Source organism: Mesoplodon densirostris, chromosome 12, assembly GCF_025265405.1.
Source record: "Mesoplodon densirostris isolate mMesDen1 chromosome 12, mMesDen1 primary haplotype, whole genome shotgun sequence".
Classification (NCBI taxonomy): Eukaryota; Metazoa; Chordata; class Mammalia; order Artiodactyla; family Ziphiidae; genus Mesoplodon; species Mesoplodon densirostris.
Window position 1 is genome coordinate 87,129,205 of NC_082672.1, and position 24,458 is coordinate 87,153,662.

Consider the following 24,458-nt stretch of genomic DNA (forward strand, 5'->3'; position numbering starts at 1 on the left):
TCTTGCTCCTTCTCCTGCTGTGTGTTTTTCTGTCTTCTCATTTTGCTTATGTTACTGTGTTTGGGGTCTCCTTTTTCAGGCTGCAGGTTCGTAGTTCCCGTTGTTTTTGGTGTCTGTCCCCAGTGGCTAAGGTTGGTTTAGTGGGTTATATAGGCTTCTTGGTGGAGGGGACTACTGCCTGTGTTCTGGTGGATGAGGCTGGATCTTGTCTTTCTGGTGGGCAGGTCCACGTCTGGTGGTGTGTTTTGGGGTGTCTGCGGACTTTTTATGATTTTAGGCCACCTCTCTGCTAATGGGTGGCGTTGTGTTCCTGTCTTGCTAGTTGCTTGGCATAGGGTGTCCAGCACTGTAGGTTGCTGGTCGTTGAGTGAAGCTGGGTGCTGGTGTTGAGATGGAGATCTCTGGGAGATTTTCGCCGTTTGATATTATGTGGAGCTGGGAGGTCTCTTGTGGACCAGTGTCCTGAAGTTGGCTCTCCCACCTCAGAGGCACAGCACTGACTCCTGGCTCCTCAATTTGGGATGATTTGTTGTCTATTCATGTATTCCACAGATGCAGGGTACATCAAGTTGATTGTGGAGCTTTAATCCGCTGCTTCTGAGGCTGCTGGGAGAGGTTTCCCTTTCTCTTCTTTGTTCTCACAGCTCCTGGGTCTCAGCTTTGTATTTGGCCCCGCCTCTGCGTGTAGGTCGCTGGAGGGCATCTGTTCTTTGCTCAGACAGGACAGGGTTAAAGGAGCAGCCTCTTCGGGGGCTCTGGCTCACTCAGGCCCGGCGGGAGGGAGGGGCACGGAGTGCGGGGGGAGCCTGCAGCGGCAGAGGTCGGCGTGACGTTGCACCAGCCCGAGGCGCGCCGTGCGTTCTCTCAGGGAAGCCGCCCCTGGATCCCGGGACACCGGCAGTGGCGGGCTGCACAGGCTCCCGGAAGGGCGGTGTGGACAGTGACCTGCGCTCGCACACAGGTTTCTTGGCGGCAGCAGCAGCAGCCCCAGCGTCCCACGCCCGTCTCTGGGCTCCGCGCTTTCAGCCGCAACTCGTGCCCGTCTCTGGAGCTCCTTTACGTGGCGCTCTTAATCCCCTCTCCTCGCGCACCAGGAAACCAAGAGGGAAGAAAAAGTCTCCTGCCTCTTCGGCAGCTCCAGAGTTTTCCCGGACTCCCTCCTGGCTAGCTGTGGCACATTAGCCCCCTTCAGGCTGAGTTCTCGCCGCCAGCCCCAGTCCTCTCGCTGCGCTCTGACCGAAGCCCGAGCCTCAGCTCCAGCGCCGCCCGCCCCGGCGGGGGAGCAGACAAGCCTCTCGGGCTGGTGAGTGCCGCTCAGCACCGCTCCTCTGTGCGGGAATCTCTCCGCTTTGCCCTACCCAGGTATGTGGGGAGTTTCTTGCCTTTTGGGAGGTCTGGGGTCTTCTGCCAGCGTTCAGTAGGTGTTCTGTAGGAGTTGTTCCACGTGTAGCTGTATTTCTGGTGTATCTGTGGGGAGGAAGGTGATCTCCGCATCTTCTATTTGCTATTTTTTATATATAATTTTTAAAGTTTGCAGTCCATATACAGTTATTACAAAATATTAGCTATATTCCCCATGTTGTGCAATACATCCTTGTAGCCTTTCTTACAACCAATAGTTTGTACCTCCCATTCCCCTATCCCTATATTGCCCCCCTCCTGCTTGCTAACCACTAATTTGCTCTCTATATCTGCAAGTCTTCTTCTTTTTTGTTATATTCACCAGTTTTAGATTCCACATATAAGTGATATCATACAGTGTTTGTCTTTGTCTGACTTATTTCACTTAACATAATGCTCTCCAAGTTCATCCATGTTGCTGCAAACGACAAAATTTTGTTCTTTTTTATGGCTGAGTAGTATTCCATAGTATGTATATGTATGTGTATGTATGTGTGTGTGTGTGTATGTATGTATGTATAAAACAGCTTTTTTAAATCCATTTATCTGTTCATGGACACTTAGGTTGCTTCCATACCTTGGCAATTGTAAATAATGCTGCTATGAACATTGGGGTGCATGTATCTTTTCAAATTAGTGTTTTTTGGATATATATCCAAGAGTGAAATTGCTGGGTCATATGATAGTTCTATTTTTAGCTTTTTGAGAAACCTGCGTACTGTTTTTCACAGTGACTGTACCACTTTACATTCCCACATCCTCGTCAGCATTTGTTATTTGTGTTCTTTTTGATGATAGTCATTCTGACAGGTGTGGGTGATATCTCATTGTGGTTTTGATTTACATTTCCCTGGTGATTAGCGATGTTGGAGGATATAGCAAAATGACCAACTTATGATAAAGTAAGTCAACAAGCATAAAACCTTCTTGGATTACTCTTCAAAAAAATGCTCTTATCATTTACAGCCTAAGTTATTATAGGTATGTCTCACTATCTGTGGTATAATGGCCATGATCATCTTACTCTGTTTTATGAGTTCTTGTCAATAAAAAAGTTTCAGAATAGAAAATTGTAAATCAAACAGGAGTGGATTATTAATATTTTTGTCGTTTACAAGTAAAGAAACTTCCAAAGTTTTTTCCCTGAAAAAAAATAAAGCTTAAGTCTAAGTGTAAATTAATTTTTAAATATTGAATTATATTTCTGGGTAACTATTATTATTGCATCTTAACTTCTCATGAATATTCCATTAGTAATGAAGTTTGATACTATAATTCTTGACCCGGAGATTTCTATGCCTCTCTGCCCCTCACCTATTCTATCAAGTAATCAATGAATGTTTTGTAGACAAATATTATTTCGGCTAAAGGAATTCTTTTCCTGAATCCACCTGTCATATAAACAATTTCTCCCCATCATCTTGGTTTTTTTTTTTTTTTTTCATCTTGGTTTTAATGGAAGTATGACCTTTATGTACTTTATTTCTGTCTGCACCATCTTAGTTATATATACTGAAAAATATATGTATAACTTTTGCTGAAATGTCCTATGAGTTTTACTCTACCACTTTTTTGAGTCATAAAAAAGAACCAAAAGATTTTAAGCTTTGGTTATTATGAACTACACATGATTTTTGTTTTGTAATGGACTAAAAATCCATTAACTCCAACAGATTTGGACCAGGTTTTAGAAAATAAAAGCATTTATCCATGGTGATGCAGAAGTGTAGCAGTGTTTATGCTTTTGATCATTCCTTAGAGAAGTGTTGCCTTGGTAGACAACCAGCTGGCTTCAGAGAAAATTGTACCCCAGATACATGCTTAAAACAGCAATTTAAAATGTAACTGGCTGACAATCTTGGTTTTGGTTGGGGTCACTTTTTTATTCACGGTATGCTGGGAACACAGGGGATGATGTCAGTTTCTACCCTTAAGACTCTTATGATGGCCAAACATAGTATTTCCCTCTGTCGTCAACACTTGAGAAAAATTTGCCAAATGGAGACTTATGAAAAGAATGGGAAAGAGTATTAGTAATTGTTTGTTTTAAGAGATAAAAATTCATTTTTTCAATGTTCTTTTTAAAAAGACCTTAGACGTTGAAATTTAAAATTAAAAAAATTGTTTTTACCAAATATAACTTGATTTTTAATTCCTTTATTCTGCCTTAACAATCTTTAAATTAATTTCTTTCTTTCTTGAGTATGTCTTGCCCTAGGACATTGTGGCAACCCGTATTACAGTCCTTTAGGGACCTGGTTAACTCATCTGTGTTTCCGCAGTATTGGCACATGTGAGTGGCTCAGTAAATCGTTTTTGACCTGAACCAGTGACCTTTGGAACTTATACAAGATTAAAAGCTAATTGGGAAATTGCATGTAATATTCAAATAAGATGATGATGGTGATTGTCTGGTTTGTACCAATGTTTCAAATTGTCTTAGTTGGCATTAGTCTATCTTCTAGTTATTGGCAGAGTATGGAGCAAAGAGATGACTCCAAGGTTCTATAGTATGTAAGTGGATTCAGTTGTTCCTTTGGACGGTGGATTACTGGTGCTGTTACTGATTACAAGTTATCTTTGTGATTCCAATTAGCTGATTTACCATTGAAGATTTTTCGATAGAGGAGTGCTGTCTTGCATAATCAGTTGGGCAAAGGATCTATGTGACATAAGTCACCTTAGGAAAAAATGTCATTATGTCTGTTTTAAAATGGAGGATGGTGAGGAAACCAGATGTAATGCTTTTTCAGAAAAGAAGACATAGTGAACAGTTGAGTTTGATATATTTTTTCATAGGGTATATCATATTCTGAGAAGATTTTATTTCCGGTCCCCAGAGGGACCAATTTAAGGAATTTGATGCATTAAGCACTTTGAAAACACTATCTGTATCAACAATAAAAATCAAACAGCCTGATTAAAAAATTAAAAAGGAAAAGATTTTAAAAATTAGTGATAAACACCACTAATCATTAGGGAAATGTAAATCAAAACCACAGTGAGATAACACCCCATACCCATTAGGATGGCTACTATCAAAAAAAAAAAAAAGTGTTGATGAAGATGTAGAGAAATTGGAACCCCTGTGCATTGGTTGTGGGAATGTAAAATGGTACAACTGCTATGAAAACTAGTATGGCCATTCCTTAAAAAATTAAACATAGTATTACAGTGTGATCAGCAATTCCACTTCTGGGTGTATATATATATATATATATATACACCTAAAATAAATGAAAGCAGTGACTCCAACAGATATTTGTACACCCATGTTCATAGGAGCATTATTCAAAATAGCAAAAAGACAGAAATAATCCAAGTGCCCAAGAGCCTGAATAGATAAACAAAGTATGGTTTATAAATACAGTGGGATAGTATTCAGCTTTAAGGAGGGAAATTTTAACACATGTTATAACATGGACGACTGTTGCAGGCATTATGCTAAGTGAAATAAGCCAGTCACAAAAGGACAGTATTGTGTGATTGCACTTAGATGAGGTTCCTAGGATAGAGACAAATTCATGGAGACAGAAGTAGAATAGTGATTGCCAGGCCCTGGGGGAGGGGAAGAATGGGGAGTTATTGTTGAATGGGTACAGAGTTTCAGTTGGGGAAGATGAAAAAGTGCTGGCGTTGTATGGTGGTGATGGTCGTACTACCATGTCAATGTGCTTAATGCCACAGAACTGTAGTTAAAAATGATTAAAATGGTGAAACAACTAAAATTCTGTATATGGCATTTTCAATCAGCCCATAATCATAACCTAGGTGCTAAACTAGGTACATGAGTTGTCTGTGAATTATCAGCCTCTTCCCACAGCATGCAATATATATATATAGTATCATGGTAACAAAAGAATATTACTTGAATGAAGGTAAGCTGCCTAAATTAATAAATAATAAATGTAGTGAAATGGCCCTGCCAAGGGTCTTTACTACTAGGTCAGGTTCTAGATTTGCCAAGTAGTGTGTATAGCAATTGTACTACCACTTTTTTCATTTATTATAAAAATATAAGCATATTTATAGTAAGGTTAAATTACGTGGTACTTCTGAATGTTTCCTGCTGTTGCAAACTTCAGAGAAGAAGCCTGGAAGAGCTCAGGATGGTTCTAAGAATAGAAGCTGTAGGAGATACAACACCCTGATTGTCTGTCAAAAGTACAGCTTGGCTTTTTAATTGTCCTTGTCAACAATTTTATAAAATTCTACAGCATGGAAATCAATAATATTAATATCCAAATGACATGTTATAATTTCTCCTTTTCGTAAAAAGAAATGGATAAAAGTTGAGTGGAGACAAGTCTATGGAAATACTTTAAGTCCTGCTGAGAAATGATAGGGCAGTGATAAAAAAGAAGATCAGAAAACAACTTGGGAAATGGCTACCTCAATCTTTGAGAATTTGCTTTGGCACACAAAAAAATCATGTTGATTCCTGTAGGTGGTTATGGTTTGCATGATGTTTAAGCTAATGCGGAAAATGAAAAAAAACTTTTAAGACATATTTATTTACATATTTTCCCATGTTTCACTACATATCTAATAAACATCTACCAGTACAATACCTTTATTACCATGGTAACATGAACTCTTGTCAAAAGGAAAGGAAATTTATGTTCAGTACCAAGGAAAGGAAATGTTCTGTGTGTTTATTACAGTCATGCATTTACAAAAGATCTACATAAAAACAGAAACATGTTTAGTACTGCTAACTTCTTATTCCAAAATCAATCTAGAGTAGGAAAAATAGATGAAAAGAGCTGGCCCAGGGTGGTCCTCTATTAGAACAAAATGATGATTAGAGCTTAGTTTTTAGGACTCCCTTTTTATAGCATGTTTGGCCCCTCCTAACAGCTTCAAGGCATCAGAAAATTGGAAGCTGGTTAGTGATTCATTTAAATCACTGTGTCTATATGCTTTTTACAGAAATCTATATTAAGAACATTTATTAAGCATCCACATTTATAACCCTATATTAGGTATTATGGTTAGGAATAGAATACTCGATACTTGCTGAATTTTGTGCTCTTGAATGATTCAGAGTTTGCTGGAGGAAACAGTATAGAGATAGAGATCCACACCCTCCATAAAAAAGAATACTCCCCCAAACAAAGAAACAAAAAGATGCTTAGGTACTTTTCCAAACTTTTAATTTTAATAATGTATGCATTTGTCCCCAAGTAATAAAATGAGCATAATTTGCTCAATTTAATGCATATTTGTGGTATGCTATGTTCTGTGGTAGACACAGATATGAATAATAGAGTCCCCATCTTTTGAATATGTAGTTTTGAGTGTGGTTGAAAGGGCTAATGGGACAGATGTACTCAGGGCTCTTCTACAAGGTAAATTGCTAGTGTTCCTAAGAGGTATAGCAGTGAGTGCTGCCTTGACCTGGTGCCTGATTCTTGCCTTTGAACCCTGGTGTTAGGACTCATAGAATATCCTTGCCTTGTCAGCCACCTCAGATTCTATTAGGAATTGATTGCTAGGAGGTGTATAATATGATAAGAAAATGAAGGAAGAGGGTAACATGGGGTTTAAAATAGGAGAAAACCCACCTAGCTGGGGAGACGAGGGAGGGAGGAGTTGTGTTAGATGGGTCTTGAGAGGGTTAAGGTTAGGGTTAGGATTAACCTCCAGAATTTGGGGAAGGAAGTCAGAGGCAGGTAAGCTTGGGTCACAGTCGTGGAGTAGGGAGTAGCCTGACATGACAGGAGCCTGCAGGGACTGTGAAGAGACAAACTGGGAAGGTAAGGTTGATTGACAGAAGCTCGTTTGTCTGACATGTTTTGAAATAGCTTTCAGGAAGATGTCTGCTTCTAGTTTTTGCAAAAGCGGTTTTTCCTAGGCTTGTCAGCTCTGATTATACCAATAATTCAGGCAAGAGAGAACCAGGGAGGATGTCTGAAATTTTCCCAGACACTTCATGCCTTTGTTAGAGTGATGCTCCTTCTTCTTCTGTTGACTTTATTCAGTTCTCTTTATGTTCTGTGTGCTCCCTTACCTACTTTTTCCACATGGGTGAGAAAGCTCTGAGGATTTACTTTTTCTCCATTTACACCAATTTCCTACGATACCAAACTCTTTGTAACCCCATCACTAAGAGCCTTGCCAAAATGGACTTTCCCGAACCATCTCTGGGGTTCATGACTTCTTTCTCTTTTAACGTTGGTATTTCTCCAGAGGAATATCAGCCAGTGGTCTGATCGTGTGTGATGCTCATGCTGACTAATCATAGTTGCTAGGCATATTCTAACACATTGTTAGCTTGTGATTAATTGTGAAGTTTTTCTAGCTAACGTGTCAAATGCATTTGGCTACTAAACAAGAGAACATTTCAGAAACTTAATTTATCTGCAAAAATATTTGAGGCTAATTAAAATCATGTCCTTAATGCTTCTACATTATATAATTGTTATGAACATGCTCTTGATTGATGAAACAAAGGTGTACGACTTTACTATTACTTCCGCTCATATGTATTTATAAGAAGATTTGATTTCAAAAGGAATTGGTAAAGGCCAGCTTTGATGTTTCTTTTGCTTTTCATTAGCTTTTATTCAGATAGAAAATATTAAAAGGGCTGTAAATTGCCTACCCAAAGTGTTGCCTTTCCTACTTTATCTTATCAACTATCAGAATAGGCCGCTGAACTTGATGTTGGTCAGGTTGAATTACTTTGTAGGAAGAAAATCTTGCCATAGGTTTTGAGTAAGAGGTTAAAACTACACTTCTGCTTTTTGAATGTGTGTTGCACTTTCAGGCATATGCCAGCTTAATGGTCTGCCTTTCTGTATCATTTTCTCCTGGAATGACAGCTTAACAGTTTTCCTGGTTGGATTGTGTTAAAATCTTTAGAGGCTACATTCACTAAAACATGTGTCCCATGTTTGGGCAGCCAAAATCTGTGCAATCATTTTAATGGAGTTTAACGTAGCAACTCTGCTATTACCACAGCTATCTTATTGCTAAAGCTCCATTAAAATGTCCTTAATTTGGAGTCTGTTATTTCATATTTACATTGTTCTGGGATGTGCTGAAGTACGCTTTTGCACTATCTTAAAAATGGATTTTGCACAGTGTTTTGTAATAACATCTAAGGGAAAAGAATCTGAAAAAGAATATATGTATATATATATATATATATATATATATATATATATATACACACACACACACACACACACACACACATACATATATATAACTGAACCACTCTGCTGTACACCTGAAACTAACACAACATTGTAAATCAACTATACTTCAATTAAAAAAAGGACTTTGCTAAGAAAGCAGTAGCTTCAGGACATTAAAGAAGGGCGTGTTTAATATAGTTAAATAATTTTAATAGATTTTTATCTAGTTAACTTTTCTTGAGTGGCATGGTCTGAGCATTGGGCTAGGTATCCCTCATAGATAACTTGATGTTATGGCCATTAGTAATGATGTCTGGGCAGAAGATGGACAATGGGGAAAAGTCATGAAGTGGCCAGACCAGGAGTAAGGTATCTTAAAGTTTCCATCAGAACAGGGGTGTCGCAGTCTGTTGGTTGTTGGCAATGTCATTATGTGTTCAGCATTAAGATTTTGTTGGCTCCTCTTGAATCAGGTGTTGCTGATGCCCTTGGGGAGGGGATGACAGAAAGAGTGAGAATCTCTGGGAGAAATCCAGGGCAGACCAGTGCTCACCAACTTAACTGCTGTAGGCTGTTTCACTCCTTGCCTTTCAGAATTGTTTTTTAAGTTTTCTTGACAAATTTCTCAAGGCCTTGTAGGGAACAAAGCTGTTTTGTTTCATGGTAGGGGACACAGAGATGGGTCCTCATCTTGAACTGGCTCAGCTTTCCCTGGTGCCATTAGCTGCTCTAACTCACTGCTACTCCCTCTGGGTAAGTCCAGAATCCTGGAGCAGATCTTAGTGGCAAGAAGTTGAAGAGGCAGATACTGGAAAATCCAGCCTTATATGATCTTTCCTGGCTATGATAGGTATAGCTTTCATATTGAAAAGTTGTTTAAACTCTTAAACATTTTTTTAAGTGGTGAATTACATTTATCTCAGAAGAAAACTTGAAACTTGAAATAACACTTTTTTTCTAAAGAAAAGGAATTTTAAACGCTTATTAGCGTTTATATCTATAGTGATTTATTTTTATTTTTTTTATTTTTTATTTTTTTTGCGGTATGCGGGCCTCTCACTGTTGTGGCCTCCCCCGTTGCAGAGCACAGGCTCCGGACGCGCAGGCTCCGGACGCGCAGGCTCAGCGGCCATGGCTCACGGGCCCAGCCGCTCCGCGGCATATGGGATCCTCCCAGACCGGGGCACGAACCCGTATCCCCTGCATCGGCAGGCGGACTCTCAACCACTTGCGCCACCAGGGAGGCCCGTGATTTATTTTTAAAAGGTTAATGGCTATCTCCATTGAAAGGCACCATATTTTTACTCTCTAAGTAGGTCAAAATGCTAAATTTGGCTAGAAAAATTTCCCGGCAGTTGGATGTCATTGTGCCTAAACGTATGAAAATGAAATGCTTGTTAAAGTTGGCAAAAGACCTAGGTTAATCAGAATGTCTAGTTGAATCACAAAGCATGGAAAGAGTAACACTCTCTTCAACTGTGTATATTTGCAATGATCTCATTATCATAATATTAACAAAGTGTGAACAATTTCCAAAATAGAAAAGAAGCTATCTTCAGAAATTTTAGTAAACTGAAATTGTGAATGATAAAAAGCACATACCAAGTTGAATTTGTCTTATACCTTACAAAATCATGGGATTCTATTATAGTCTCAGCCTTTCATGATGTATGCTAATTCTTTGAAATTGTCAGTGTTATGTCTATATTTAGGCATTTTTCAGAATTTTGCTGTAATTTTATTATATATATTTTAATACTTTTCAGGTACTAGATGATTTTAAGAAGCAGAAGTGAAATTTAGGTGCTTTCACAATTCAATGAAGTAAAGTAAAATACTCAGCTCAGAGCCTAACACACAGCAGCTCCTGTGACAATCAGTTGTTTATGATTTTGATCATTATTTCTGTCTCCTCTTGTGTTGCTGTCCCCTCTCTCTCTCACTGGTTTGCTTGCTTTGACAGTTTCTAGAGCCTCATAGCATTATTACTTCTCATCTTGTGTCTGCCCTTCAGCTCTTGGTGTTTTAGAAATTTCCGGAATTCCTTCCAGAACTGTCAGCATATGGTTCCTGATCCAAGAACTCACATGTTTACCTAACACACTTGCAGAGCTGTTGAAGAACTTCCCCTTCTTTGATACCAATAGCTGATTTCCCATTTTGTCTGGGATCCAAAAGCTTGAAGGTCAAGAGATGAGCTGGATATGATCTCGACATACAGCTATCATACAGAGCCTGGCATGGGGGGGTGGCTGATTCCCTGTGTTTTCACTGTGTCTCTTTGCTGCTGGGGTTTGGGACCTCAGGGTTCCCTTGTATCTGAAGCTAGTCCTAAGATACCATAAAAAAATTACGTTTTTTGAGATTATGACTGCAATGTCACATGTATTTGTTACCTTCAGCATTAATTTAAAAGGGCTTTCCCTTTATTTTTCTTTATTTTAGACTTATTGAGAATATTTTCAGTAATATAAAAATACTTTTCATTTAAAGTAAAACAAAACCAAAAGTTCTTTCCCTACAATTCCTTCACTGTCAATCTTCAGGAGAAACAAGTTTTGATAGTTTGGAATGAATCCTTCCAGACTATTTACACATGTTGGCTCAATATATATAGCCATGTTTACTGGTGTCCATTTTTCACAAAAATGAGATCATATTATTCTGCAATTTGCTTATTTTACCAATTAACTTGTCATGGGCACTGTTCCATGGCCTCGGTCTTTTTCATGGCTGTATAATACTCTGCTGTATTGATGTATCTTGGTTTATTTAGCTTTTCTCCTGCTGATTTTATCCGCTTACCCATCATGTTGCATGGACTCCAAGGGTTAGTAGCTTTTGTCCTGGGTACATCTGTGCTTAGTTTCCCCACTACATTCTGCAGGCTAGAGGAAGCCTAGAACATTTGCCTTGGTTGCTTATTGGGTTGTCATTGATCTTGGATTGGCCTCAGTTCAGATAAAAAGCACCAACTCTGTTGTGTGGGGTTTGAGGGGAACAGCAACATTTTTATAGCTGTTTCTCCTATCTACCCTCTAGCTGGGTTGTACCGTCTAGCTGGGATGGATTTGGGCTATATCATTCCTAGATGCTCTTATGTTGGCAGAGTTCTGGGATTCAGAGGTATAAGAAAGTTCTGATTGTCAAATCTGTTTCTTTAATCGGCAATCCTTAAAGTCAGGACATCTTTTTAGGGAATACTTTAAGAATACATTTGTTTTTTTCATGATTGTAGAATATTTTTGTCTCTTTATATTTCTAACCAGGGGCACTGAAATTTAATTTGTGACTTTCACTTTGGCATAATTAACCACAGTCATAAATTCAAATACCAACATATTCCAAGGTTAATATTTCATTGGCGGGGATGGCATTCATTAAGGTGTTCATAAAATTTCATATTCTTAAGTCACTATTTACTTAGTAGATACGGTAACTTATTTTTGTCATGGCTACTGGCCATATCTTGGAGTTTAACATCTGCTGGCTGAAACTGCTACACACTTTTGAAATTCTAAACCCTAATTGCCTAGAATGAAGGCAGTATTTTAATTTATATACAGGCATACCTTGGAAATATTGAGGGTTTGGTTCCAGACCTCCAAAATAAAGTGAATATTGCAATGAAGTGAGTCACACAAATTTTTTGGCTTCCGAGTGCATATGAAAGTTATGCTTATACTATTATTGTAGTCTGTGTAATAGCATTATGTCTAAAAAAAGTACATATCTTAATTTAAAAAATACTTTATTGCTAAAAAAAATGCTAACCATCATCTTACAATGCAGGGTTCAGTTTGTAAAAACTGCAGTTATGTGCAAAGCACAGTAAAGTGAAGGGCAATAAAACCAGGTCTGCCTGTAAGTTTTCTGTTTGGAAGATTTTTATTTCATGTTCCTAAAAGAGTAATGTAGAATTTAAAGAAGGTGATACAAAATTATTAGAAATGTAGAGGAGAAATTACGACTTCTCCTTTGTAATATGGTAATTGTGTAACATATTTTAAGCAGTAACTTACTGTTGGTTTTAATATTTTTTACCTTCCTTCACACTGGCATCCTGCTATGATATCATAGCTATACTTTTTGATTTATTATTGTACAGAGTGTGTCATGCACAGTGGGAACAACCACACCAAGCCAGTGTCGAGAATACATCCTTATTTTCTGTGACATTTTCTAGTTTAAAATGGAGTTGTGGTCGTTAACCATATTTCAATACACTTGAACAAAGAGAGTTGTAACCCTTTTACTTTCCCGGTGATTTCTTCGTGCTCGGTTTCCTTGAATGTCTAGTGGCTTGAGCTTTTCCTTTGCTACAGTTTTTACACGATATTTTTATGTTTTCCTTCTCCACACAAAAAATGTCCTAAGACTATTTATTTATATGCAAATATACTCCCAAAGGAACAAAAAGGCACTTTCATTCTTAGAGCTATATGAGGAAAAAAATGATATTCAGATACAAAAATGTGAAATACATTCAGTTTATAACACAAAAATATAATAGAAGGCATTTTTAATGACATACATAGAATTACAAATCTCATTTTTCTTTTGCACTAGGATTATCTACTGAAAACTTTTAAAGAACAGTCCAGCTGAAAGGGAGTTACAACTTATTTGGCATAAAATTGAATTGCTAATTTTTAATTATTTATTGCATTTAAATAATTTATGTTTATTACTTAATCAAAACTACCATCATATACTTGAAAATATGTATTCTCTTCAACATCAGACTTTCCTTTTCTCTTCCAGTCTGTGATCAAAACAGGGCGACTGCTAGTTAGTCACGAGGCTCCCTTGACGGGCGGCTTTGCCTCTGAGATCAGCTCGACGGTTCAGGTAGAGTAACTTTTTGGCACTGATGTGAGCGTTTGTGCATTTGCATGTGTCTAATCCAAGAATAAAATTACTTATCACAATATATAAAAGCATGCACTGTTTAGAAAAGTACATTTTTCCGTCTGACTCCAATCACTGTCCTTTAGATAATGGTCTAATTACATCTTCTAGAAAAGAAATCTTAAAAGCTGAAAATTCCTTAATAGGAAGAAGGAAGTTTGAAATAATCTTAGTAAACTAATGTCAGTTATATTTGCTAGGTTAAGAGGAAAAGAAAACTCTTAAATTTGAATGGGATATTTCTCTTTTAATAAAACTTATCATGATGAATCTTATCATGAAACGTTTTATTTATAAAATTGATTTTAACAGCTTTCACCTTAGAAAAAATGAATCTGTCAAAAGTCAATAATTTAAATTCAGTAACTAATTTCACAATCAATAATTTAATTCATTAATTTGATTAATCATATGCTATTGGCGACATTTTAGGAATGGTTTAAAAACATTTCTTTTAAAAAAGGGTTCAGTTAAGATGCTGCATATCAGGAAAAAATTCTACAAACCTCTTTATGGAGGATTTTTACTTAAAACTTTCATTCACATTTATATCATAGATGGGAATAAGATGACTTAAATGTTTCATTTTTCCTAACTTTTTAAATTAAAAATTAAGTAACTATACTTTAAATGGAAAGTTTGTATGCATTTTAAATTCAGAGTATCTTTGCAGCTAGCGAACATTTTACTTCTGTTTACTGGTGGTAAGATGATTTTATTGCTAAGATACATATAAATTGAAAATTCCTTTAAGAGTATATGGTTAAAAATTTGATATAAAATTATGATATGAGCACTAATGATTTCTACCAATAAAATATCTTTAAGTATGAACTGACAATGTTATAAACATTTTAAAATTAGATGAATCAAATTTAAACAAATATTTTAAAAACTAGATCAAAAGAATTCATAATTATGATAAAAAATTATGCTGTTATTTTTACATGTGGTATATATTTTTCACTAACAAAATTAAGAAAATACTTGAGTTTTGTAGATTTGTTGTCTTCCTTATTATAGAGACTACAATTTGAAACATATTGCTTATCATTGTGTAACATAAATACCTGGTATTTTACCGTGCATTTTATTCATTGAGTAGCATAATGTAGTATCCCTGTAAAGAAAAAAAAGGGGGGGCTTGCAAGTATGAATCACTAACACCAAGATGGTATTTCAAGTCAAAGGCAAACTGTAAAAAGAAACTGGGATTTTCTGATTCCTAGTTAATATGTGGTCCACTAAACCCATTTGGCTGTTGCTAATGGAACTTTATCTGACAGCTTTGTTTCATTTTGCCCACTGAATGTCATTTTATTGTTATCTCAAAACTTTCACTTGCATTTAAATGTAAAAGGAAAATAAATAGAACATAGAATTAGAAATTATAACTAAAGTCCACTTTCTCTAGACGTGCTTTTTAAATTTGAATTCCATTGATTACTATAAGCCGCATAGAATGTAACATATTTTTCGGCTTGGAAAAGAATTAGAAAGATTATCTAGCCTAGTGTCTACTGGTCTTGAATAACATGTGGATTCGTGTCAAAGGAAAATTGTCTCTCAGGCTCCAAGAATACATTTGTGAATTCCAGTTTGAGGAACATCATATTATGAGTTAAATATAGTCACAATAAAAAGCTTACACCATCAAGATCATAAACACTGTATCAAAAGCAGATCCTGAAATTATATGATAGTAATCAGTGGTTAAGGTTGTGAAAGAGATTATATAGAATATGGTCATATTTTTTATCATAATATGAAGACACCAAAACAAAGACCACACCTTATAATACTCAGACTCCCAAAATATGCCCACTGATCCTGGGTGTCTGAGGTCTGAGAAATCCTGACCCAAACCAACTGGATTCCTTTAACAGATGAGTGTTTCTCATTCAAAGTGCTTGTGATTGACCCGATTTTAAAATTAAGTGGAAGATTGGGACTAGGACAGGAGTCTTGAGTAAATGTTGAGTATGTACATATGCATTCTTTATTCAAAGTACCCCCACCCCATGAGGAAGATAGAAGTTTTGGATTCATTATAAGATGTTCTCTGTTTTCCATGTTAAAATCTTTCAACCAACTAACCACAAAATAAATTAAGGAAATAATGTAAAATTTGTAGAGAGGTCTTAGTTTGATATTTTGAGGAATTAGAATTTGGATTTATTAATATGAGGAAGAATTACAAAATGCTCACAGTTGATTTTGCTTAATTCAGATTTTACTTGTACAAATGGAAAGTGTGGAAAATGAATTTTAACAAAATATAATCAACATTGGATTTCCAAATGTTTGCCTGTGTGGCTTTTATGTATTGACCAGGAAGGAAAAAAAAGCTAGACACCTTGTTTGTGTTTTGTTTTGTTTGGTTTGGTTTGGTTTGTTTGTTTGCTTTTTTGGTAATAATGTTTGCATACAATATAGGGTAATCTGAATAATGCAATCTACTTTTCAGTAATTGTTTCATGCACATATTCCAATAAATGCAGGATACTGTATTGAGCACCTTCTTTACGGAAGGCCTCATTCCCTATTGTAAGTGAAGCCTGTATCAAATTATCCAAGTGCCTGGGCTTCTTTAAACTGAAATCACTTAAGTGTGAGGTGCAGCTGCTTTCACCACTTGGAACGGTTCATGTTTCTATATTTCTTTTTGGTTGTGTATACTTTGTAATGTTGAAAAAGATAAAGCAGGGTTAAGATTTTGAAAGCAATTTTCTGGAATGGCAGGGAAATGGTACATAGAGAACTGTTCATTGTTGTCCTAAAGAAGTTTGAAATTAGGGGTGAGAATGATCTATACGTTTGAGCACTATGGATTAAAATGCTGAGTTATTCTCATTGTATCAACAAATGTAAATTTTATGTGAAAGTAAGCACACGCAAAAACCATCTGCTCCAAAACCATCGTTTTGTGGAAGGTATTTGATAGCTCTTTAAAAGTTCATGGTTAATCTTACAAAATTGCTCTTAATATTACAATATTTTAAGAGAATGATTATTAACAATAAACTACTGTTTTAATACATTAAAAACTGAGAGTACCATTTTCTGTTTTGCTCAAATTTTAAATTATTTCCCATATTAAAAATTAAGAATCCTGAAGAGAATACAGCATTTTAGACAGTATTTCTTTAAGTTTATAATTGATATTTTTAGGTAGAAAAATTATATCATGCTCTATAAAATGAATATCAAGTAAAGGAACTTTTTTTTTTCTAACTATGGGAAGTATTGCTGGCTTTACTATTTATTTTTAGTTAGATAAAATATGAGAAGAATGAATATAAAATATGTTCATATTTTATTTATATAACTTTTCAATTTGTAGCAGATGGCTCTTCTATCATAAAAGGAGTTCAGTGTACACAAGTTTTTTCATGCCCGTTGCCTCTTTTTCATAAAGCCATTTATTTTATTATTTCAAAAAATATTTTTTGTTAGTCTCAGTTTGAAGTAAGTGAAATCACAAAAGTGATTAGGAGACTATTTTATATTAATTAAAAATAACATTGTAAACTTATATTGATCAATAGCTTCTTCATAAAATTTATATAAATGCTTAGAAAAATCAAAATCAATCCATTGAATCTGAGAACTACTTTGCATTCCTATTGGATTAATTTGGAAGCAAACTGGGAGGTGGAACAAGCTGAGTGAGGTCTGTTATATCTGCTGTCCTCTGGGGAAGATTTCTTGGTCAGTCATCCAAAGCTTCACTTGTCTCTTACCATCTAATTTTACATTCCCATCTGTTCTCACTTTGGGGTGAGGGAACTTTTTCCTTCTTTCCTTTGACACATACCGAAACTTGGAGAAGAACTTGATTTGTGGAAAAGTGCAGAGACAACAGAGTTTAGCTAATTCATTGACCTCATTGTGGAGTTTGAGCAAAGATTTAGTTGTTTTGGAAAATTATATGACTTAGTTTGATGTGATGTTTGTATTCCTCAGCTTTATGTAACCATAGCTTAAAAAAAAACCAAAAATTTTACTGTGCAAAAAAAGAATATGTTAACCTCATCCATTTAAATATTTTGCCTAAATTAATTTATATTATATATTCTCCAATGAAATATTCAAAATAAGTGTTATTTATGAATATTAAGACCAAATAATTCCTGGCATTTTAGTAGCTTTAAACAGTGTACTTTCTTTAAGCCTTGTAGAAACCAATCTTTATTGTTAGTTTCTAATACATTCCCATAATTATGAACTAAATCTTGACTCTGATAAGCTTGGGATAATAATACAAAAAATGTTTGTTGTTTTTTCTTTTCCTTTCTGGATTCAGTGCTTAATAAGAATGCCAAAAATTTTAGGGATTGGGGTTGGCTTAAAGGTTTGAATTTTTTTTTTTTTAACACATGGAAGCAATAAGTCTGCAATAAAGAGTCCAATTGGAGAGTATGGTAAATTTCCATATCATTGTTCCATCCTTTCTGTGCAGTCTCTATTCTTAGGATAAGAACTCAGAAATTGTGCATACAGACATATATTTTTAAGGTAATCATATTCTAAAAGTTTGAGAGGGTTTTATAGGGTTTACGTTAATCATCGCGTAAAAGGAAACTTTCCTAATTTTCAAGTAAAGGAATTTTGCTTTTCTCACTCTTTCATGGTAGAAAGGACTATGCAGAAGGATTTTTTCTTATAAACTTATTATTACCACCAAATTTACCAGCACTCTGTTTACAAACGTCAATCTGAAGAAGAGGAATAAGGTCCTAAATGGTCTTGAGATTTTTACATTGTGGAAAATACATTTAAATAAAATTACCATGTTGATAAAGTAAGAGTCATCAGAGGAAGCTATCAGGGCAGTAATTTGATGAATAGTTTACTGCAATTTAATAATATTATTACTATTTTTTTATTTTTATAGTTTTATTTTTTTTTTGCGGTACACGGGCCTCTCACTGTTGTGGCCTCTCCCGTTGCGGAGCACAGGCTCCGGACGCGCAGGCTCAGCGGCCACGGCTCACGGGCCCAGCTGCTCCGCGGCATGTGGGATCTTCCTGGATCGGGGCACGAACCCATGTCCCTTGCATCGGCAGCCGGACTCTCAACCACTGTGCCACCAGGGAAGCCCTAAATTTTTTTTATTTTACTAGTGATTCAAAGCATTTGCCAACAACGAAAATAGCAATCAGGAAATGCATACTTGTATACTATCATCTATCTAGATGGAGCCAAAGCATCAGAAAAGCAGTTTAACATAGAGTATTCAGATATACGATGACCTTTTTAAAATGGAATTTTGCCCTGAAGCCTGTCAAGTGTTCAGTAAACAGCTTCCATGGCCATAAATATGAACCGAAGACTAAATCTTTCCGGGGATGCATCATGGATAGATCTGCTGTATCACTGTTTATGGTTAAGCCCATGTTTCACTCTATTGGTCCTCCCCCTTGCCCTGACCCCACGTTGTCTCCCTCAATGTCTCTTTCTCCTTTGCTCATTAGTGTACAGGTGGCCAGGCTTCTCCCATCAGCCCTCTTCTTCCTCTCCCCATTCTTTCCTGGGCAGTCTCAACCATTTCCCTGGCTAGTCTTAAAACCTTCAAATCTGAAACCTTCAAGATTGGCTCTGCCTGTTGGGCCTTCGACTCAGAATTCCAGTTTCATGCTAATTTTGGTAAGGATAAGAAATATGTGGACTTTGCTGGGGGCACAGTGGTTAAGAATCTGCCTGCCAATGCAAGGGACACAGGTTTAAGCCCTGGTTCGGGAAGATCCCACATGCCGCAGAGCAACTAAGCCCACGCACCACAACAAAGAGTAGCCCCCACTCGCCGCAACTAGAGAAAGCCCACATGCAACAATGAAGACCCAACGCAGCCATAAATAAATAAATAAATAAATAAATAAATAAATAAATAAATAAAATAAAACTGTATATCCTTAAAAAAAAAAGAAATTTGTATGATAAAATGGTTTATGTGGAAAGATTTTAACATGAAACAGGGAGAAGAGGTAGACATCAGCACCTGGATATCTGCCAGTTTCTGGAAATCAGCTTATCTCAAAATGAATTCTATTTCTCCTCAAACCTTTCTGGGCCTCTTAAATTGTCTTCTTATCTCGACCTCCAACGTCTTATCACTTTACTATCCATTATTTTCTTACAGGACACATCAAATGTTGTCCATCATCTGTTCGAAAACCTCCAGTAGATCTTCTCTGGAGTAATAAGATCTTTAGGTCAAGATCCTCAGCTGCCCAAACCGATGTTTCCAATGTTATTTTTCATATCCTTTTATGATTCTAGTATCACAGTGATCACACTGGCCTACTGGACATTTCCTGAATGATAATTAATTTGTACAACCAGCCTTTATTGAATACTCTGGGCATAGCCTTAATTTGGGCGTTTCATTCAAGAAATATAGTTCTTGTTTCATAGACACTTAAGAGTTCAGTAGAAGAAATAGATGCTAAACAGATAACTATACTGTGGTACATACTAGGATAGAGAAATATTCAGAAGACTATGGGATTATTAAATACTCGATCACCTAACTCAGATGTGATGGTTGAGTTAACTCTTGGAGGAGTGAAGGTGGGTGAGGATTCAGGCAGAAGGAACAATATAAATAAGGAGGCAGAAAAAAATATATGATATTCTAGGGGTTACAATGGTTTTGGTATGGTTGAAGAGTAGTATGTGAGGTTTGTAGCATGAGGTAAGTATCAACAGGTAGGTGAGAATTCGATTCTAAAGAATCTTACATGTTAATAGCAAGTAATTCGTTTTTGTGTAGAGGAAACTGACAGGACAGAGTAAAGCCAGCTCACATAGATATAAATTCCAGTTTAAATACATTATTTATGTATTTAAAATACACCTTATAAACTTTCTAGTAAAAAGGAAGTAATATGAACTCAAAAAACAATGGTCACAATTATCATTATTTAAGGCAAAGGGGTGTAACTAAAGGATTTTAAGCAGGAGATTAACATAGAAAGATTTACAATTTAGAAAGACCTCTGGCATTTATGTTAAGGATGCATTGGGAGGGGTGAGGCAGGAAGTCACAGAGATTAATTAAGAAACTATTTGAGTAATTTAGATGAGCGATTTAAGGGTCTTCTGAACCAAGGACACAGGAGTGGGGTTGGAGAGAAAGGTGAATTTTAGAGAGAGGAGGAGAAGGAAGAGTATGAAAGAAAGACTTGCTGACTGATTAAGTAGGAGTCGGGCAGGGAAGGCTTAGCTTGATTTCTAGGTTGGGTGAATTTTGAATGGAGATACCCTTTCACCGAGTTGGGGACTATCATTGGAAAATGGGTTTAAGCACATTGTCTATGGAAGATGATGAATTAATTTTAGACTTGTAGAATTTGAGGTGGGGATGGAAAATGTGTCTCTGCAGCTCTGGAGAGATTCTAAGGTATAGAAAAAGATTAAGGAATCATCATCTTATAGTGATGGCTGAGGTCATGGATATGGGTGTGATCACACAGGAAAAGGATAGTCTTAAGAAGGGAACTTGCTGAAGAAGGAGTCCTCACCCACATTTACAAGCAAGAGAGGAAGAGCTATAAAGGAGGGTGAGTTGGAATGTCCAGAGAGAAGGAAGCGAGGAAGAGAGAGCCATTACAGAAGACTAGCAGGGGGACTTTTACCATTGAATAGATGGCCAACAATATTAAATGCATCCACGTTTGTCAGCTAGACTGATGGTTGTACCTTGAGTATAGCAACCAGAAGACATTGGTGACTTTGGTGAAAGCAAATGTGGCCCCCATTATATTTGGGCTGGTGAATGAATGGCGAAGAATTAAAGCAAGAAATGTAGACCACTATTTCAAGAAACGTGACTTTTAACGAAAGGGAGAGGGGAATAAAGTAGTTAGAAATGGGCTCAATCTCTCAGTGTTATTTGCTCAGCTTGGAATGCCACTTTCTCAGTTTGAAGCCCTCTCTGGCAGTCTCCTTAACTCCCCCGCTCCCTCCACCTCCCCCCAACCCCATCCCCATCCTCTCCCTTCCACCTCCAGCCTATCTAGCAATCAGGTTTTCAGTCTCTCTCAAATCTGCCCTTTGCTTTCTATTTCCCTAATAAACTCTAAATGAACCAGAAAAAAAAAAAAAAGAAAAGAAAAAGAAAACCAAACCACAAAATCTAAAGGAAAAAATGTACAAAATAACTGATATTGAGATGGGCAAGCAATTTTTGAGCAAAAAATTATAAAGCAATAGGATCAATCATTATCACAGATTAATGTATTTGCATAAAGTGAAAAATATTTGTGTGACAAGAAACAGGCACAACTGAAAGGAGAATGACAACTGGGAAAGTGTTGGAACATGTGACAAAAAATTGATATGTGCCCTGTATTAGACATTCCTAAATATCAATAAGGAAATTAGTAGCCCCTGTATTTAAAGGTCAGAGGCAGATTGTTTTTAGAACTATTAATGGCTAGTAAACATAAAATGATATACCACTTACTATGACTAAAAATGCAAATTTCAGAATGGGATATCAGTCTTCTTTGTTACCCATAAGAGTGGCACTGCTTAAAAATTTTAGTGTTGAGATGGTGCAGGATAAATGTGGAAATTGATTCATCTTCCCAGGAAATCAATTTGGTAATGTGTATCAAAACTCTGCTTTTGACCTAGGAATTCTAGGCGTCCTCACTTTGGAGTTACGAGAATGGATAAGGGCATTCTTCTCCATGCCTTTAAATTGATTAATAAAATATTGGAAGCAATATCAGTTACAACAGGAATATAGTTGAATAAATTATAGTGAACATTGTGGATTTGTTAAAATCATTAAAAGAATAGTTAACAACATTGTAACATTTGTATGGATGTAATACTAAATGAAAAACTCACTAGGCAAGCCTGCAGGTGTTTTACTTGCTCAATTGTGTGAAAAGAAAAAAAAATTACACATTGATATAGGCATAGGAAAAAAATCTTCAAAATAAGACTTCTGTTGATTTTTATTTTCTTCCTCATAATTTATTTTCTATGTACATGTATCATACTTTATAGTAATTAAGAGCTTTCTTATAATTAGATGTCTCTCCCACATGGCATGGTAAGTCTTTGAGTTCTTCCTAAATTGTTTTAAATAAGAAAGCTCGTTTTGCTCATTGAGTTGGTTTTTTAAATTTCATATTTCACGTTGGCGTGTTTCTTTTTCTTTCTTTTTTTTTTTTTTTTTGCGGTATGCGGGCCTCTCACTGTTGTGGCCTCCCCCGTTGCGGAGCACAGGCTCCGGACGCGCAGGCTCAGCGGCCATGGCTCACGGGCCCAGCCGCTCCGCGGCATATGGGATCCTCCCAGACCGGGGCACGAACCCGTATCCCCTGCACCGGCAGGCGGACTCTCAACCACTTGCGCCACCAGGGAGGCCCCGTTGGCGTGTTTCTTAATCATGGATGTTGGAGTTTTGGGAATTGTCATTCATAATGGTAATACTTAACTCAGGTTTGTGATGTGGGATAGTTTTAAAACCAGAGAAACCCCACTGCCTAGATCTGGCCATTCTGCAGGTTAGTTCTATCCCCACATGCATGGTATATTTGATTCATTGCTCTCATTATAAAAGTGAAAGCACCATAATGTTGGTATATTCAGATTATTTCATTTTCCTGTGTTAAACAGTCAATGAGACTAACGTTACTAGTATGTAATGATACTAACATTGGGTCCCCTGCTTATTTTTCTTCCCTCCTTTTGGTATTAGCTTTACGATGGATCGCTATCATTCTTTTTGAAATCTGTCTGGATGTAAGCCAGTCAGAAAAAAGATCAACCGCATTCCATCTCTCTGGGTAATGATAAAGTGCTCAGTTTCTCTCATACAGTCCGTATTATTTTTCCAGTCAGAAGTAGTTCCCCTTTGAATTCAAAGGTGCATTCATACCAGACCTCCTGCACTTTTTTCTTCCTTTTTTTGTAACCTCTGGTTAGTATTTTATTGTGTCCTTTTGGTGGTGTCCCAAGATCACTCCTGTCCATCCCTCTTAAGACCAACTGATCTGCCAGTTGGATGGAAAAAATTAACTCTGCTGGAATGTTTAAAAGTAAATGTGCTCAACTGAAAGGTTATGTTATAAAAGTGGAGTCCTAAGTAACGAGGTGGAAGTTATTTAAAGGAGTATGTGGGTTCTCCAGTAGCCTCTGTTTGGAAATAGCCCCTCCACCGAGGGTCCCCGATGCTGCGTCTACAGTAGCTCCATAAAGCAGAGGTTTCCTCCATCACATTATTTTGTCTTCCTGTTCTCATAGCCCTTGAAATGTCTGCAGGTTTCTCGCTAATTTATTTAGTGTCCTTCTTCCCTCGATAGAAAGCAGGCACTTGAGAAATAATTTAAATGAATTGTTTGCCCCCAGGCATCACTGTTGTTAGCAGTTTCTTTGAAGAGTGACCTTCTTGCTGCCTTACGTTGTATATAGAAATTCCTAGTTACAAAAACCTGCTAGACTGGACTGTTGGCCTTTTGTATATCGCCACTCCAATTTGTTGTCCCCTAACCCTACCAGAATGATTTGCTTTGTATTTGTTGAGTTAACCTCCGAGAAAGGAGCACTGATATTATGTGCTGTTGTCTTTCAAATTTCTATTTCCTGTCCTCTGTTGTCTTTCAAATTTCTATTTCCCGTCCTTTCGGCAAAGTGTTATTTCTTTTGAATAATCTAGTGTTGCTTTTCTCCTCCTCGTAATTGTCTAGTGAGGCTAAAGAAGACATTTACATTTAAATAGTTACCAATGAAGTTTCATAGCATGAACAGACTGTTCAACCAGTAAAATAGGTTCTCAGAAGGAAAGTATTACTTTCTTTTAAAAGTTAGTTTTGGGATTGACATGTACACACTACTATATTTAAAATAGATAACCAACAAGGACCTACTGTAGAGCACAGGGAACTCTGCTCAATACTCCATAATAACCTAAATGGGAAAAGAATTTGAAAAAGAATAGATACATGTATATGTATAGCTGAAACACTTTGCTGTACACCT

At 36.8% G+C, this 24,458-nt stretch overlaps 1 protein-coding gene across 3 annotated transcripts in view; it reads left to right on the forward strand.

Moving 5' to 3' along the window:
• Positions 1–24,458, forward strand: part of BCKDHB (branched chain keto acid dehydrogenase E1 subunit beta) — a 292,585-nt gene that overhangs the window by 164,357 nt on the left and 103,770 nt on the right. For 2 of the 3 annotated variants that reach the window (XM_060115039.1, XM_060115040.1), the window contains exon 9: positions 13,311–13,397. The exons of the other annotated variant lie outside the window; for it this stretch is intronic. In XM_060115039.1, coding sequence (XP_059971022.1) covers positions 13,311–13,397 — 87 coding nt within the window. The remainder of the gene's footprint in view (positions 1–13,310; positions 13,398–24,458) is intronic. 3 annotated transcript variants of the gene reach the window in all.